We start from the raw sequence: 17,544 nt of genomic DNA, 5'->3' as shown, positions 1-17,544 counted from the left end.
TCTATGACGAGGGTGTCTGTTTACTACCGCTACTACTAGTAATCTACGTGTGGTAGGACAGGACAGAATAGATGAAGGCTCCTCCCCACCCACCTCTCCCTCCGGCAACGTGCCGGCAGGAAATAGTTAGAAGAGAACACCATGTACCTTTAAGGAAGAAAGGGACATGGAAATTTTACAGTAAAGAGAGAAATATGAGGAAATTACTACCCTTAACTTACACTACTGGTAACCTAAGCTAACCTAATAGAAGGAGAGGCAGGTGCAGAAGGCGTCAGAAAGTATAGTGTAGCAGGTTGGTGAGGCAGGAAACAAGAGATGACGTGTAGAAAGGACATGTATGCGAGGTGAAGGAGGAGAGATAGATGCAGGTGTCAGAAAGTTTAGTGTAGCAGGTTGGTGAGGGAGGAAACGAGAGATGACGTGTAGAAAGGACGAGTACGCAAGATGAAGAAGGAGAGGCAGGTGCAGTGGGTGTCAGAAAGTGTAGTGTAACAGGTTCGCGAGACGAGACAAAGGAGGGAACGTGTAGGAGGGACGTGTATGTAAGGTGAAAAAGAACCCAAGCTTTATTCATACTTTCTCACACACGCACCAACACACTTAACGCACTCAAATCTCTTTAACACGAAACTAAGCACATATAGAATAGATAAACATAACCCTCTCTAGTCCCTTCCCTGCCTTGCGTACCTACTTCTCGATACTGAAACACTAACACCAGAAAGGATTTTAAAACACTATACCACTAGAGAGCGAGCCTGAGGGTGGGCACGTGTGGGTAGTGACGAACGGTAACATGACAGATCTACTTTACCTGTTGAAGTGGGCGTGAGGTGTACGGGCGTGATCAGGTGTTTGTACAGGTGTGTGGGAGTTGGTGACAGGTGTATGATTGCTGGATGATGGATGAAACGGTGCCCCCAGCGTGTGTGTGTGTGTGGAGGGTGGAGGGAGTGAGAGGAATAGGAAATATGAGATCGAATTTAAGAGGAAAGAGGAAGAGGACGGAGGAGAAAGAGGAAAACGAAGAAGGGAAGTAAGAGGAAGAGGAAGAAAGGGGAAGTTAGAGATGAAACATTGCCCCCAGCATGTGTGTGTATGTGTGTGTGTGTGTGAGAAAGAGATTGTCATTTAGAAGTCAATAACATTACAATTATACACGTTTGTAAGTGTGTACGTGTGTGTGTCAGGTATACAGGTGTGTGACGTGAGTATGTCCCCCGCAGAGTGCACGCAGAAGGCCCTGGAGGCGATGGGCAACAGGATGCTCGACTGGTTCTCCGTCATCATGGCAGACTCACGCAGCAGACCAACCACCCCGTCCAACAAAGGTAAGTCCCCCCCCTCAACCGGCGCACCCTCCATCACCCTGACATTCCCTCCATCACCCTCACACCCTTCATCTCGTTCTCCCCCACTCTCCTTCCTTCCTTCCCTCACTCTCATACCCCTTCACCTCGTCCTCACACTCTCCCTTCCTGACACACCCTACCTTCTTTTAGTATCCCCCTTTCTTAGTTTTCTGTCACTAGTTAACCGCAATACCCCAGCCATCCCCCTTTCCTTATCCTTCCTTTCCCTTCCCCTTCCTCTACTAACCCTTCTCCTCAACTCTCCCTTTCCCTTCCCTACTGTTTCCATTCCTCTTGATTACCTTACCCTTCCCTTCTCCCTCTTCTCCACTTACTCATCTTCTCCAATCCACCCACCCCTTCCCTTCCCTTCCCTTCAACACTGCTGTCACATGCCACCCCACCTCTCCCCTTCACTAATGCCCCTCCATCCCCTTCCACTTCTCTTCCCTTCCCCTTCCCCTTCCCTCCGCTCCACTTTCAGAATTGAGTTTCCTGCTGTCATCAAGAATATTTTCCCTAAAGTAACATTACAGGTCAGGCGGTCGGTTGTAAATTAATAAACAAGACCAGAACCCTCGAGGACTAAAAATAGAACTCGACAAGGACTGAAGCAACCTTTCCTTGTGTTTTGTTTTTGTCATTGTTTTTCTTTGCCAAATGTAAGAAGAAATAGTAGCGGAGTCTATTAAAGGTTCCCGGTCTCACATTAGCATAAGAAAACTAGAAGATCGGGTATTTATATTTTCTACTACTACTACTACTACTACTACTACTACTACTACTACAAGCATCTCTTCATTGTACTTCTCATATTTCCTTGGCTTTCCATATTGTTAATTTCTACTCTTCCTCCACCTCCTGCTCCTCCTCCTCCTCCTTTTCTTCCTTTCTTCTTCCTTCTTCTCCTCCTGCTACCACTAACATCAACACCATCAACACCTCCTGCTCCCTTCTGTTCCCTGTTTCTTAGCATCACCTCCCTCAACACCACCACCACCACCATACAACATCACTAACACAACACCAAACACACCTTGCTATATACACTCCATCAGCCCTTCCTCCTTCCCTTACCCTTCCTTTTCCTTCCCTTTCCCTTTCCTCCTTTTACCATTCTCTTCCTCAACCCTTCCCTTTCCCTTTCCCTTACCTTTCCCTTCCCCTTCCCTTTCCCTTCCCTTACCCTTCCCCTTCCCCTTCCCTTCCCCTTCCCTTACCCTTCCCATACCCTTCCCCTTCCCCTTCCCTTCCTTTTTTCTTCACCCCTTTTCTTCTCCCCTACCACCACTAACACCACCCCCAAAACCCCCAACCTCCTCTCCTCCTCTTCTTCACCCCCCTTTCTCCGCACCACCACCACCATCACCACCACCTCTGACACCACTTCCCCCCCTTCCTGCAGCGCCGTCGTGGTGTAAGCCTGAGGTATCGTGGATGTTGGGTCACCTGGACATGGACAGCGACGGGCGGCTCAGCGTCAAGGAACTCTACCAGCTTGAGCACGACGACCACGAGCGGTGCATCAAGCCCTTCATCGACCGCTGCGATTTGGACAGGTGCGTGGGTGGCGGGGCCGGTCGTTTGATGTAACCTGTTAGCTTGTACGTTCTTGTTAACTTATCTTCGTTTCTTGCTCACCTTTTCTTCCATTCTTTCTTTCTTTCCTTCTTCATTATTTCTTTCCTTGATTTCTCGTTTCTTGTTTCTTTTTACCTGTTAGCTTGTACGTTCTTCTTAACTCTTATCTTCGTTTCTTGCTCATCTTTTCTTCCTTTCTCTTCTTCATTAGTTCCTTTATTTCTTACTCTTCTTCTTTTTCTCCTTCCTTGCTTGATTTCTCGTTTCTTCTTTCTCTTTACTCGTTAGCTTATTCGTTCGTCTCTCCTTTCTCCAGTGTTCCCTTCCTTAATAACTTTCTTCTTTCTCCCTTACTCCTGTTACTGTCATTACCATTCTTTCTCCCTCTCTCCCTTCCTCTCACCCTCACTAGCTCACCCTTCTCTCCTCCTCTTCTCCATTCCATCACCCTGAGACTTACCTTCCCTCTCCCTTTGTCACTCTCCCACACTTCTCCTTCATCCTCTAACCCTCTCACTCTTCTTCTCCATCCCTCTAACCATTACCATTTTCATCCCATTTCCCTTCTCGTCTTTCGTCCTCCCTTCCCATCTCCCTTTCACTCCTCTTCTAATCACTCGCTCCCTGACCCTTCTTCACTCATCTCCCTCACTCCCTTCTCACCTTACGTCCCTCTCCCTCACTCCTGCTCTTCTGATCTCACTTACTGACCCTCACACTCGATTCAACCCCCCCCCCCTCATCCCAATAGCACCCCTCACCCACTCCATCACCCCCCCTGCGTGTTGTCCGTTGCTATCAGCCTAACTCAGTCCATCCCCGACACACACACACACACACACACACACACGCACAATCTCCTGTCTAGCCAACCCCTCGTCCTTGGTCAACACACCGCCCAGCCTCACATAACACAGGCCATTCTAATCTTAGCTTCTCCTCATCTTCCTCATCCTCCTTAGCCGCCTTCTACTACCTCTGCTGCGACTACTACTATTACTACTGTTACTGCTGCTATTACTTCTACTTCTACTTCTTTTCTTCTACTTACTTGTGTTCGTTTCTTTTCCCTATTATTATTTTCCTCTTCTCCTCCTCCTCCGACTATAGCTTTTGTCAACAGTATTATCTCCTCCTCCTCCTCCTCCTCCTCCTCCTCCTCCTCCTTATTGGCATTTCTTTCTTCTCTTCATTATCCTCCTGATTCCTCCTCCTCCTCCTTCTTCGTTCACTTCTCTCATTTCATCTTCCTAATTTCCCATCTCCTGCTCGTTATCATCATCTCCTCCTCCTCCACCACCATCATTATCATACCAACGTTCAGCCCTTCCCCCCCCCCCCCTTCCTACCCTATCCCTCCTCCACCATTATCTTCCCTATTCATTCATCATTCATAGTCTACGCTCCTTCATACATATACATACACATCTCCCTCATAGTTATTCTCCCTTGCCCTTGTCTCTCCCTTTACCCTTCCTTCCTTCCTCTCCCTTACGCTCTCAGTCTCTCATTCTTCTTTTTTATCATCTTTTCTCTCGCTAACTTCCTCTCTTTCTGTCTATCTTCTTTACTGTTGTTACTTTATTCCTTCCTTTATTCTTCAATCCTCTTTCTTGCTTTCTTACTCGTTTTGATTAGACATGTTCATTATTCTCATTCTTCTTGTTTATTATCTTTTATCTTGCTTTCTCCCTCTCCTATTCTGTCTTTCTGTCTTTTTCCTTTATTCCTTCCCTTCTGTCTCCTCCTTGCTTATTTCCCCACTTCTTTTCTCTCTCTCTTCCTCTTTCTGTCTGTCTATCTTTTCTCCTTCTGTTCCAATCATCTTTCTATACTCTCTCTTTCACCCTCGCTTTCTCTCTCCTTTCATTATGTCATGCTCTTTATTCTCAGTTTCCCTTTCTTTCCGTTTCTTTCTCTTTCTTTCTCTCTCTGTCTATGTCCTGTCTATCTCTTCCTCTCTCATCCCCGCTTTCTCATTCTCTTCATTAACACGATGTGATTATTCCGCCTCTCCTCTCTCCTCTCCTCTCTCCTTCTCTCTCTCTCTCTCTCTCTCTCTCTCTCTCTCTCTCTCTCTCTCTCTCTCTCTCTCTCTCTCTCTCTCTCTCTCTCTCTCTCTCTCTCTCTCTCTCTCTCTCTCTCTCTCATCCCCACTTTCTCATTTCATTCATTAAAACGTTGTGATTATTCCGACTCTCCTTCTCACTCTCCTTTTTTCTCCCTTTCTTCTTCTGTCTCTCTCTATCTCCTTTAATCCTTCCCTTTTTCTCTTTGCCTTGCTTTCTCATTCCATTCATTAAGACGATGTGATTATTCCGCCTTTCCCTCTCTCTCTCTCCTTTTTTTCTCCCTTTCTTCTTCTGTCTCTCTATCTCCTTTATTTCTTCCTTTTTTCTCTTTCCCTCGCTTTCTCATTCCTTTCATTAAGACGTTGGGTAGTCCGATTTCCCTTGTCTCTCACCTTTTTATCTTCCTTTCTTCTTCTGACTCTCTCTATCTCCTTTACTCCTGTTACTCCTTCTGTCACGCTTTCTCTCTCTCTCCCTCTCATTCTCTCACCCTCGTCTTCTCACTCCCCATTCCCCTTTAGCTTTCTTCCCTTCCTTCCTCCTCTCTCCCTCTCACCTACCTCCCCCTCCTTCTTCTCCTCCGTCTCCTCTCTCACCCTCGCCTTCTCACTCCCCCATTCCCCTTTTAACTTTCTCCCTTTCCCTCACCCTCATCTTCTGCCTCCCTTACTGCTAACGTTAACACCTACCTCCTCTTTCTCTTCCTATTCCTCCTCATTCTCCCTCATCCTCGCCTTCTTACTCCCCCATTCACCTTGTATTTCTCCCCTTTCCTCCCCATCATCCTTCTATCTCCCTTAATACTGCTACGACCACCTCCTCCTCTTCCTCTTCCTTCTCCCTCATTCTCGCCTTACTACTGATACGACCACCTCCTCTTCCTTCTTCTCCTACCTCATCCTCACGTTCACCCTCCCCATTCCTCTTATCTCTCTCCCTTCCCTCCCCTTATCCCTCTATTACCGTAAACACTCACTACTACTGCTTCTACTACTACTACTACTACTACTACTACTACTACCTACCACCTCCCTCTCCTCCTCCTCCTCCTCCTCTTCCCTCCCTCACGCCACACACTAACACACACGCCTCTCAGTCATCACTCATACGCTCTACCATCTCCCCCCCCCCCCCCCCGGTCCCATATAGCTACGTGGTTGCATACGCCGGGAACACAACACACAGAGCACAGCCTAGCAACGTAATTGGTCCACCGAATCCAACGCAGCACGACAGGTTTATTATTAGCACGAACACTGGCACCTAACGACCGTGTATAGTGACGAGAGCTGAGAGGTGGAAAAGTTAGGTGATGTGAGGCTCTGAGGTTACCAGTGGAAAGAAAAGATATAATTGGAAGTGATAAAGACGAGGGTGCCATGAATTTAGTTGGCTCTAGCTGGTTAGGAGAAGCGTGGTTCGTGCGTGAGATATTTGCTCCTCTCTTAAAACATGAATCTTAAAGGACATGACGGCGTACGGAGATTAAAGAGAGAGAGAGATTGAACAGCGTTAAGAGACAAAACAGAATACAAAGCTAAAACGGAGAGATTAAACATAGTGAACAGAGATTAAACTTAGAGATAAAACAGCATAGAGAGATAAGATAGCTTTCAGAGATTAAACTTAAATAAAACAGCATAGGGAGATAAAAGTTAAGAGATAAAACAGTATAGAGAGATAAGATAGCTTACAGAGATTAAACGTAAGAGATAAAACAGCAAAAAAAAGCATGGATAAAACAACATAGAGATAAAACTTGGATATAAAACAGCATAGAGAAAATAAAACACAGATCTAACATAGAGACTTAAACAACTTCACCTCACGTTGGTTAAAGACGAAAAATTTATATAAAAGAGATGGAGATGAAGAAGAAAGCAGTTACAAGGTTAAGGATCACAATTAGCATTCATTACGTTCACCTAATTTTGTTGAGATAATTTAATGTTTCTGAGGTGAATAATAAGCTGAGAGAGAGAGAGAGAGAGAGAGAGAGAAATAAAGGAGGTTCGGATGCTTTGGGGACGAATGGAGGAGGAGGAGGAAGAGGGTATGAATATAACATGTGTAGATGGGAAACTCATCTATTATGTATGGTGGAAAGACAGGGAGGAAGGAGAGAAGAGAGAGTGGGGAAAAGAGAACAAAGTGGAATGATTCTCTCTCTCTCTCTCTCTCTCTCTCTCTCTCTCTCTCTCTCTCTCTCTCTCTCTCTCTCTCTCTCTCTCTCTCTCTCTCTCTCTCTCTCTCTCTCTCTCTCTCTCTCTCTCTCTCTCTCTCTCTCTCTCATCTTCCTTTTGTCAGTTTTCCTTCTTTCGTTCCCTGCTGTCCCCTTCCCTTCTTTTGCCTTTCATTCCCATCCCTCTCCTTCCTTGCTTCCCTATACCTTTCCCTTTCCCCCTCTCTCTTTCCCCTCCCTATCCTCCTCTCTCCCTGTCCCTCCCTCAGCTTACCCTACTTACCCTTCCTTTGCCTTTCATTCCCCTCTCTCTAATTCCTTGCTTCCCTCTCCCTCTCTCCCCCTCATTCTCCTTCCTTGCCTCCCTATCCCCCTCTCTCCCTCCTCCTCTCCCTCCCTCAACTTACACTACTGTCCCTTCATTTGCCTTTCATTCCCTTCCACTTCCATTCCTCTCTCCCTAATTCCTTGCTTCTCTCTCCCCCTCATTCTCCTTCCTTGCCTCCCTATCCCCCTCTCTCTCTCTATCTCTCCCTCTCCCTAATGGCGTCCCACTCTCTATTCATCCCTACAGAGACATCTTCCTGTCAGCCCGGGAGTGGTGTAAGTGCTTTGACAAGTCCGAGAGGCCGTGCGCTGCCCTCCGCAAAGCCAGCAAGGGACTCCTAGGTGAGTTTACTACTGTCTGCCTTTAGTCTGAGTTCGTTTTCTTTCCTGATTCGCCCCGCGCCTGTGTGTGTGCCTCGGCTAAGTGAATGCGTCTGTTCGTGAGTGGCGTGTGTGCGTGTTTGCTGGTACTTCAGTGTGCGTAGGGGGGGGGGGGGGGAGATGTTAATAGGAGTGTGTGTGTGTGTGTGTGTGTGTGTGTGTGTGTGTGTGTGTGTGTGTGTGTGTGTGTAATTCACCATCACACAATAAGAACTCGTGAACCCCTCGTCAGCCCCAGCCACTCCCCTTCCTGAGCGAGTTTTTGAGCTCCAGCGCCCGAACTGGTGCCTGATTCACTTCACTGTTGGGGGACAGTCCACCCAGCAGTGCCCCTTCTCACCGTGGACAGGGGCACTGATTAAAGGAGACTGCCCACCCGTCTCCACTTTGACCAGGAATTGAACCTGGGACTTCGTGGTTGTGAGGCGAACATACTAATCACTGCACCACAGTACTCCGTGTGTGTGTGTGTGTGTGTGTGTGTGTGTGTGTGTGTGTGTCTGTAGTTCACCATGGTCTGACCACATGATCGAAGGAGACTGCCCGTCCATCTCCACTCCGCCCAGTAATCGAGCCCCAGGATGTCTCGGTTGTGAGGGGAGCATGCTAACCACTACACTGCAGGCCTCTGTTTATGTGTGTGTGTGTGTGTGTGTGTGTGTGTGTGTGTGTGTGTGTGCCCCCAACTAACATACCCGTGCCTCCAGGTGGCTACATCCCAGAGTGTGACAGCGAGGGCTACTACCAGCCCACGCAGTGCCACGCCGGGGCACAGGTGTGCTGGTGTGTGGACAGGCACGGCGTGGAGCTGCCCGGCACACGGACCCACAACACGCCCAACTGCGGTACGTGGATAGCTGGTCTTGGTCTTGTTGCAGGAGGTAACCACTCCATTCATCAGTGACCACAGCCTTCATAACATGACCGTGTCTGTGTCCTCCTCCCTCATGATCCTCACCCTCAACAGACGCGATAGTGAACAGCGAGGAGGTGAGCAACTACGTGGACGACGACGATGATGACGCCGAGGACGGGGACGATGACCTGGATGTGGTGGAGGGCAGCGCCGACATGCCCCTGGACATCTAGACGCCCTCCCGCTCGCCTCGCCGCACCGTCACCACCGCCGCCGCCGCCGCCGCCAGACTCGGAGGTGTGGGCGCGGCGTCCAGCCAGTCAGCCCTCTAGGAGCCGCCGCAGGGCGAGGCGCGTCGTCGTCATGGAGGGTCGTGGCCGCCACAGTGGTGAGGGAGGTCGTCCATCGCCCTCGCCACAGCCACCCCCGCCTGTAGATACTCAGTGTTAACGAGTCACCCGGCGTGAGGACGTCCGTGCCCCAAGCCGGGTGGCGGAGATCCGCACGCCGCCCACGCCGGTGGTCTGGACGGCTGGCGGAGCACCACTTCCTCACAGCCGTCGCCGCGTGGCGTGGCCGCCACACGAGTCCGCGGCACCAGTGGCGGAGGGCGTCACCGTGCCACGTGCGGGTCATCCAGCATTCCTCACTGCACGCCACCAACCAAAGAGTCAGGGTCATCAGATGGGTGTATCGATATCCTCAAAGTGGAGATGCAGTGTGCAGCGGCCCGGCCAACACCACCACCCGTCCCGCGGCCCTGCAGACCACTGGCAGCCTGTCGTACATATATACATAGTGGAGTTGTCGAGAGGGCCGGCGGCGGCTGACTGCAGCTTCTAGTCGAGCAGAGTTGTTAGCTTAGTTTCTTGACACTAAAGTTTCACATTTAAGGTTTGAACGTTTGTACTTTTGGTAGAAGTGCCGCGTCTAGACATTCCTTTACCTGTACCCGAGGCGGCCCGCGAGCGGCTGCCTCTCTCTGTACATAACATGCTGGATGACTATAAAGCCAATGTTTATTTTAGCAAGTTGAGTTGATAGAGTGCGAGAGGCGTGCCGAGCCCAGCCTGCACGGGGCGTGGCACGCCTCTCGCCGGGCGGCTTCGCTGTTGTCCACTGGGACGCTGCTTGCCACGATGAGTTGTTTCCTTAACCAAAGTAATGATGCATTTATGTCTCTTGAGGATGATCTGTGTACTACTCGTACTGTATATTACTGTTTCCCGCACCTCAGTTGTCCTGGTGGTGGAGAGGCAAAGGTTGGCGGCTTCACGTCGGCCTGCGCAGGAAAGCACGCATCGTCTCCTGATGGTGACGCTGACGAGGGTGTGACCTTAGCTCTAGTCAGTCCCGGCTCATGCATGATTCATGGCGTCGCGGATGTAGCCATTACTCTACGTTTTGTAAAGCGTCGTGTGTGGCGCCTTGTAGGTGCCATGGTGGGAGACAGGAGTTCAGTGGGCACCTCACACCTGCCAACTGCCCTCCGTACCACCAACACAACACCACACCAAGCAACAGTACCACAACACCAGGCAGCCCTGCAATACACCACCAAGCAACACAGTGCCACAAGGGCAGGACAGTTCACACACCGCGGCAGGCAGGGGACCCCACTGAACACTTGCACTTCAGCCGGATTCTGCTTGGGAAACTGGCCCATGTTGCGCTCACCCACCTTCCTCCCCTCCCCTGATTCCAGCACCAGCAGGACCTCAAATCATCCCTGAAACCTTATTCATTAAAAGTCCTCCCATCCCTTGGCCTTCAAGGCTTAAAGTTACCCATTACATTTCTGCAATATTTGGCTTGCTCTCAGTCAACCCTTAAGTCATCAGTAAGTCCCCTCACCCAGGAACTCACATCACCAAATTCTCTCAATAGGTTTTCTCTAAGACCTTGTATCCATTGAAGCAACCCTCCCTTTGTAAGTGACCCATGGAACCTCACGTTTCTATAAGGCACTCCTCCCCTCATCATTGTCATCAGTGCGTCACCGAGTCACCTTTGATCCTATGCTAGTCACCCACAGATCCTACACAGGCAAAATTCTTCACCCTCGGCTCTCGGTCAGCAGCCCTTACACCCATTACCCTCGGCTCTCGGGCAGACTCGCAGGGCCCCACAAGGCCTCCTCTTGGCAGCCAGTTTCTCTGTTGACTCCAGAGTTCACAAATCGATGTCCATTAGCACGCGAGGTGTCGGAATGTTAGATGTAAACACTTAAATACTCAAGGCGGCCCTCGCCACTAACTATGTCAGCTTTCTTTCTCCTTCCCCCACACCACACCAGCCTCTCTGCCCCCTCCATCACTCGTCTCCTCTACACCACACCAGCCTCTCTGCCTCCTCCCTCACTCTCACCTCCTCTACACCGCAAGATCTACACCACACCAGCCTCTACACCACACCAGCCTCTCTGCCTCCTCCCTCTACACCACATGGTTAACTGAATGCCCACAAAGGAATCTACACCACCACCACCACCAATAAACAATTAGCCAACATTCTTTCTCCTTCCCAAACACCACCACCACCACCACTACTACCCTTCACTGCATCCTCCACACACCTCCACTCAATACCACATGGCCACCTAACTAGCTATACACGGAGAAATCGTCACCACCACCACTGCAACCAACACTACCGCCTCCCCTACCCTCCCCTCACTCCACAACACCCAAGGCCTAAATCTAGTCTCAATAGGCCTACAGAGGAGAATACACTGCAAGGATCACCTCCCCCACCATCACAACTCTCCCTTCCACAGTCACCTCTCCCCACCACTACCAACTGAGTCACTACACACCCCCTCCCTTCCCTATATACATTGGATTAAGGAGAGAAAAAAGACAAAATAATAAAATCTAGTTCTTGTTCATGGCCATTTTGTTTTGTATCGGGATCACGAGAAGGTTTTTATCTATCATTATTATTATTATCATCATTTTTACTCTATCTCCCTCCTTCTATGTTTTGGGTGCATGTGTGTGTGTGTGTGTGTGTGTGTGTGTATGTGTGTGTGCGTGTGTGTGTGTGTGCGCGCGTGTGTGTGTGCTTGGGCCGCCAGCAGACCTACCTAGTGTTTGCATCAGTAGTCTGTGTAAAGTTGTTAATATTAATAATCCCTATCCTAACCTGTCATGCCTAACCTCATATAACCTGATCTAACCCACCCCCGTCTCTCCTCACGACGCCTAGATATACTGAAAGAAAACTATATGTAAAAATAATTCAAAACAGGCATAAGATTAATGGATAAATAAATACTTAAACCAAACGAGCATCCTCTGTATTATAATATTGTAGTTGCAAAGTTAGAGACAGAGTCCATATTATGTATATTCTCCTTACCTACCTACCTACCTCCCTTTCCTTCCTTCCTTCCCTCTATATTTTCCTCCCATTTCTTCTTATCTTCCTTCCCTCCTTACCTCCCTCCCTCCCTTTCCTTTCTTCCTTCTGTATTTTCCTCCCATTCCTCCTCCTTATCTCCCTTCCCTCCTTACCTACCAACCTACCTCCCTCCCTCCCTTTCCTTTCCTTTCTTCCTTCAGTATTTTCCTCCCATTCCATCTTATTTTCCTTCCCTCCTTCCCTCCCTCCCTTCTTCCATTTCCTTCCCTAGCCTTCCTTCCTTCTTTATTTTTCTTTATTCCTAGCTTTCCTTTTTTTTCCTCCTCCCGTTCCTTCCTCTCCTTCCTTTATTTTCCTCCATTCTCACTTTCCTTCCCTACTCTTGCTTTCCTCTCTTCCCTCCCTTTCCTACCCCAGCTTTCCTTTTTTCCTCTCCTCCCTTTTCTTCCTTCCCTCTTTATTTTTCTCCTATTCCTAGTTTTCCTTTTTTTTTTTCTTTCCTCCCGTTCCTTCTTCCTTTCTTCCTTCCATCCTCCCTTTTGATCATCCTGTTCCTTCGTTCTTGCCTTCCCTTCCTCCTTTCCTCCCAAGCCTTTCTTCCTTCCCTTTTGTTCCTCCCTTTCCCACCTTGGTCTTCCTTCCTATCCGTCCCTTTCCTTCCCTCTCTTTTTCTGCCTTATAAACAGACCAACAGGGAACTCCACTCCACTCCTCTCTTTTCCTCTCCTACTCCTCCTCCTCAACAGACCTTCCCTTCATCACATCACACCCCAGCCACACGCCAGCACCCCTTCACTTCCCCTTCGTCCTCACACTAAACACACGCCACCAACACACACCCTACCACTCACTCAACCCTTCACTTCCCTTCACCTCACTCCTCTACACTTCCCTTCACTTCATAGCAACCAACACGCCGCTTTTACCACTCCACACTTCCTTCCCTTCACTTCTTTTCGCTTCCCTTCATTCCGTTTTGCATTTCCCTTCACACTCCCCTTCACATCCCCTCAGCAGATCTTCCCTCTCACCCTTCACAGCCTCTCACCACCACTATCTTCACGCTTCACATCCCTTCCCTTCCCTCCACCACTATCTTCACGCTTCACATCCCTTCCCTTCCCTTCACTCCCCCATCCCTTCCCTTTCCTTCACTTCCCCTTCACTTCACTCCCCCATCCCTTCCCTTTCCTTCACTCCCCCTTCACTTCCCCTTCACTTCACTTCCCTTCCCTTTCCTTCACTCCCCATTCCCTTCCCTTCACTCCCCTTCCGTTCACGTCCTTTCACCCCCCTTCCCTTCCCTTTACCCCCTTCACTCCCCTTCACTTCCTTCCCTTCCATCCTCACGCTTCCCTTCCCTTCAGACTTGCCTCACTTCGTCCACTCACTTCACCCCCTTCAACCCCTCCTCCCCCACCACCTGCACTCACCCCTACCCCCTACCCACCCACCCCACCCCCCTCACCCCGCCTTTCCCGTGTTGTACATCACTGCTGCGTCCATACTCTTCGGCTGACACTTTTACAGAGGCCAGCTTGTAAAAAATAACACACAAACCAAAGACGATTTTTCATTCCCCCGCAAACTCGATCCCTCACGCCCCCACCCTCCGCCCCTCGAAGCCCCTGAGAGAAGGACATCGCCCCCCTGTCCCCCCTCGACCCCCGCCCTAAGGAAGACAGTAAGGCGCCTTCAGGGTAGAGAAAGAAAGATGAACAGAGAAGAAGTCGGAAGGAGACACAAGAACAAGCAGAGTTCATGAGCAGCCAAAACTACAGTGTGTTATCCCAAGACTTTAAGAAATCAAGACAAATGGAGCGAAGCGGTGAGACCACAACCTTTGCCGAAGTATAATGGATCGCTAACAACACCAGACAACGAGGAGGAGACACAAGAATAAGCTGAGGTCATGGGCAGCCAAAACTACAGTGTGGCATCCCGAGAGTTTCAGAAATCGGGGCAAACGGTGAAGAGGTGAAGTCATAACCTTTGTCGAAGTATAATGGAACACACTAACAACACCAGACAACGAGGAGGAGACACAAGAATAAGCAGAGTACATGGGCAGCCAAAACTATAGTGTGACATCCCAAGACTAAGAAATCAAGACAATCGGAGTGAAGAGGTGAAGTTATAACCTTTGCCGAAGTGGTAGCGTACTGGGCCCACATTCACCGCGTGATGGACGACGCGGGTTCGAATCCCCACGCTACCACTCGGATTTTTCAGTCACCGCCGAGTGGCTTAAAACTGCCTACATGCTGTCCTGAAGACCACCCATCAACCCGGACTCTAGAGGAAGCCGTCCAAGCGAATCAAGAACAAGTTCCGGGGGGCAGCATGAGCCAATGCAAGATGGCGCCACTATAAACACTCGCCTGCGCCAGAACGGGCTGGGCCGACCATCAGGCCCCACCTGGAAGAAGCCTTGGGCCGACCATCAGGCCCCACCAGGAAGATGCCTACCGGCGCAACAGGCAGCGACGTAAAAAAAAATAAAAAATAAAAAATAATGGAGCACACTAACGACACCAGACAACGAGGAGGAGACAATAATAAGCAGCGTTCATGGACAGCCAAAGTTAGAGTGTGACATCCCGAGACTTTCAGATATTAGGACAAACAGTGAAGAGGACAAGAGGTGAAGTTATAACCTTTGCCTAAGTGTAATGGAGCGCACTAATAACAAGTAACAACACCAGACAACGAGGTGATAAATATTTGGAAAGGCTGATGGCTATGATGACAGTATCGTATAAGTATAAAGAGCCCAGTTGGATGGTCTGCTTATGGCAGCTAATACTAAGAACAAAATTAACGAAAAACAGTACGAAGTGAAAAGAAACTAAACGTCAACTCAGTGTGGGAAGCTACTGAAACTCGTAGTGCGTGAATTGAGCTGGGAAGGTAGGCATTTTTTTAATTAACATCAATGAAGGCAGCTCAACGGCGAAACTAAAAATATTAAAAAAAAGCCGACCAAATCCCTTCTCCCACAAATAAAGGACAGGAGGGGATTCTGAAAAAAAAGTGGGTCTGGTTTTGTTGGAGAGGCGCCTTTTATACGAGATGGAGGAGGGAAAGGGAGAGCAAGGTAGAGGAGGAAGGGAAGCTAATTGAACTCAGGTGTGTGGGATGAACTTGGCAGGTGAGGGTAAGTGAGGGACCTAAAAATGCGCGAAGGGGAGAGACAATAAACCCTGAGATTCCAGATTGCTAATAATTCTAGTGGACGCCATGCACGGGCAAAACTCATATCAATAGACTCGCATATCTACTTACTTGGCACAGAGGTAACGGGGAGGGGGCGTACAGGTGGTGTAGACGACAACCCCCCCCCCTCCTCCTCCTCCTCAACAGAGACAGTAACAAGACTTCCACTCACCAGCAAGCTAAAATAAACTCGCCCAGCCATACCTGAAACGAGAATAAAAAAAAGGTTGTAGGATAAATCAACGAATCACTCACGTCAGCTTTCCAAAACAATAGACAGAGACATAGATAAATAGATATATAACATTTAAGCGTACCTGGGTTCGAATCCCGGTACGAGCAGTCAATGTGTAGTTCACTCAGCTGTTTATCCTCCCTTTCGGGCTGATTGATAAATGGGTAACTTGGGAAACCTGGGGAAGGTAAATTGTGGTAACCCGGGTGTCACAGTGGCCCTGCGTCCCGGGGTAATAGGTTCTCACCCACCGCAGGCTCAAGGGTCAAGAGTGCACGTCAAGTCGGTATTTGTAGTGTTTCCCCATGAAAATAACTAGAGAACGATGATTTATAGAAAACAGGTAAGCCATATGGACAACCTTACAAAACTTATCCACGGTAGTGCAGGAGAAAGTAATGTTAACAGTCATCCGGTAAGTAATAAAGCGATCATATGGTGATGGTGGTGGTGATGATGATGATGATGATGATGATAGGGTGTCAAGGGTGTCGGGGCCCATCCTAGGAGACTATCAATATATATTCACCTGTTTTCATCGAGTCTCAGGAGGTCGCAGAGGGTGAAGCCTTCCTCGTACAGGTAAAAGAGTGCCTTGGGGTTATTAAAGACAGGTGAATCTACTCGTATATTGGTATCTCCCTACGGTAAGACTCCATCATCTTCTTATCCCCCTCTCCCCTCTCCCCCTTCTCCCTATCCTCCCCATTCCTTCTCCCCTCTTCCCCTTCCCCATATCTACCCCATTCCCCTCACCCCTCCCCTTTCCCCCTCCCCCAATCCTCCCTCCTCCTCTCCCAGGGTAAAACGATGTATTTCCGAGGGTTTTCGAGGCAAGTGTCTTCTTAAGCACACATGACGGGCGCAGTCTATCTTTTTTTCTCTTCAGCTAATTTGATATTCCCCATTTTTTTTTCTTCTGTGTTTCCATTTTGTAGAATATTAAAGAATTGCGATTTGGTGATAAAAAAAAAATGAGAACGTCCCTTTTCTTTCTTTTTGTTTTTACTAGTTTCAGGGAACAAAAAAATCATACCTACAAAAAAAGTCATGTCTACAAAGAATCATGTCTACTGAGAAAACATCATGTCTGCTAAAAAAAATGTCTACTGAGAAAACATCATGTCTACTAAAAAAAATGTCTACTGAGAAAAAATGTCTTCTAAGAAAATCATGTCTACTTAAACAAAAATCATGTCAACTAAAACAAAAATCGTGTCTACTACAACAAAAATCATTTCTACTTAACCAAAAATCATGTCTACTAAACCAAAAATCGTGTCCACTAAAACAAAAATCGTGTCTACTACAACAAAAATCATGTCTACTTAACCAAAAATCATGTCTACTAAACCAAAAATCGTGTCCACTAAAACAAAAATCATGTCTACTAAAACAAAAATCATGTCTACTAAAACAAAAATCATGTCTACTAAAACAAAAATCGTGTCTACTAAAACAAAAATCATGTCTACTAAAAAAATATCTATTAAAACAAAAATAATGAGAGAGAGAGAGAGAGAGAGAGAGAGAGAGAGAGAGAGAGAGAGAGAGAGAGAGAGAGAGAGAGAGAGAGAGAGAGAGAGAGAGAGAGAGAGAGAGAGAGCAAAGCAAGATCATGGCAAGGACAACTATGACGTCATTCAAATATAAGAAACGGAGAACCACAACATACTTCTCCCCCTCCTTCTCCTCTACCTCCTCCTCCTCCTCCTCCTCCTCTGTATGGTGAACGAATTATATATGCAGCGGCAGCCTAAAAACAAGCGGCGGGAGGTGGAACAGGAGGGGGGAGGTAAGGATTTAAGGGAAGAAAAAGGGAAGATAGGAAACAGCACCACTAGTCTTGCAAAAAAAAATAGTAATAATGTCATGTACAAATCGTATATTACTGATTATTTTCCTATTCTAATTCCTTTACTTCCCCAGTGTAGCTTTAATTTTATTTTCTCCCATCAAAACATAATAAACAACTC

General features: G+C 48.2%; 1 protein-coding gene across 3 annotated transcripts in view; it reads left to right on the top strand.

The window, feature by feature from the left end:
* The window catches only part of LOC127004570 (proteoglycan Cow-like), a 166,863-nt gene extending 154,819 nt beyond the window's left edge, over positions 1–12,044 (top strand). For all 3 annotated transcript variants that reach the window (XM_050872420.1, XM_050872419.1, XM_050872418.1), the window contains 5 exons: positions 1,230–1,334; positions 2,761–2,914; positions 7,765–7,859; positions 8,606–8,743; positions 8,866–12,044. In XM_050872420.1, coding sequence (XP_050728377.1) covers positions 1,230–1,334; positions 2,761–2,914; positions 7,765–7,859; positions 8,606–8,743; positions 8,866–8,987 — 614 coding nt within the window. In that variant the 3' untranslated portion in view covers positions 8,988–12,044. The remainder of the gene's footprint in view (positions 1–1,229; positions 1,335–2,760; positions 2,915–7,764; positions 7,860–8,605; positions 8,744–8,865) is intronic.
* Positions 12,045–17,544: the final 5,500 nt, after the last annotated feature.

The sequence above is a fragment of the Eriocheir sinensis genome, chromosome 28 (assembly GCF_024679095.1).
Source record: "Eriocheir sinensis breed Jianghai 21 chromosome 28, ASM2467909v1, whole genome shotgun sequence".
In the NCBI taxonomy this organism is placed as follows: domain Eukaryota; kingdom Metazoa; phylum Arthropoda; class Malacostraca; order Decapoda; family Varunidae; genus Eriocheir; species Eriocheir sinensis.
Note: the sequence above shows the minus strand (reverse complement) of the source record. Positions and strands in the feature narration are given on the sequence as shown.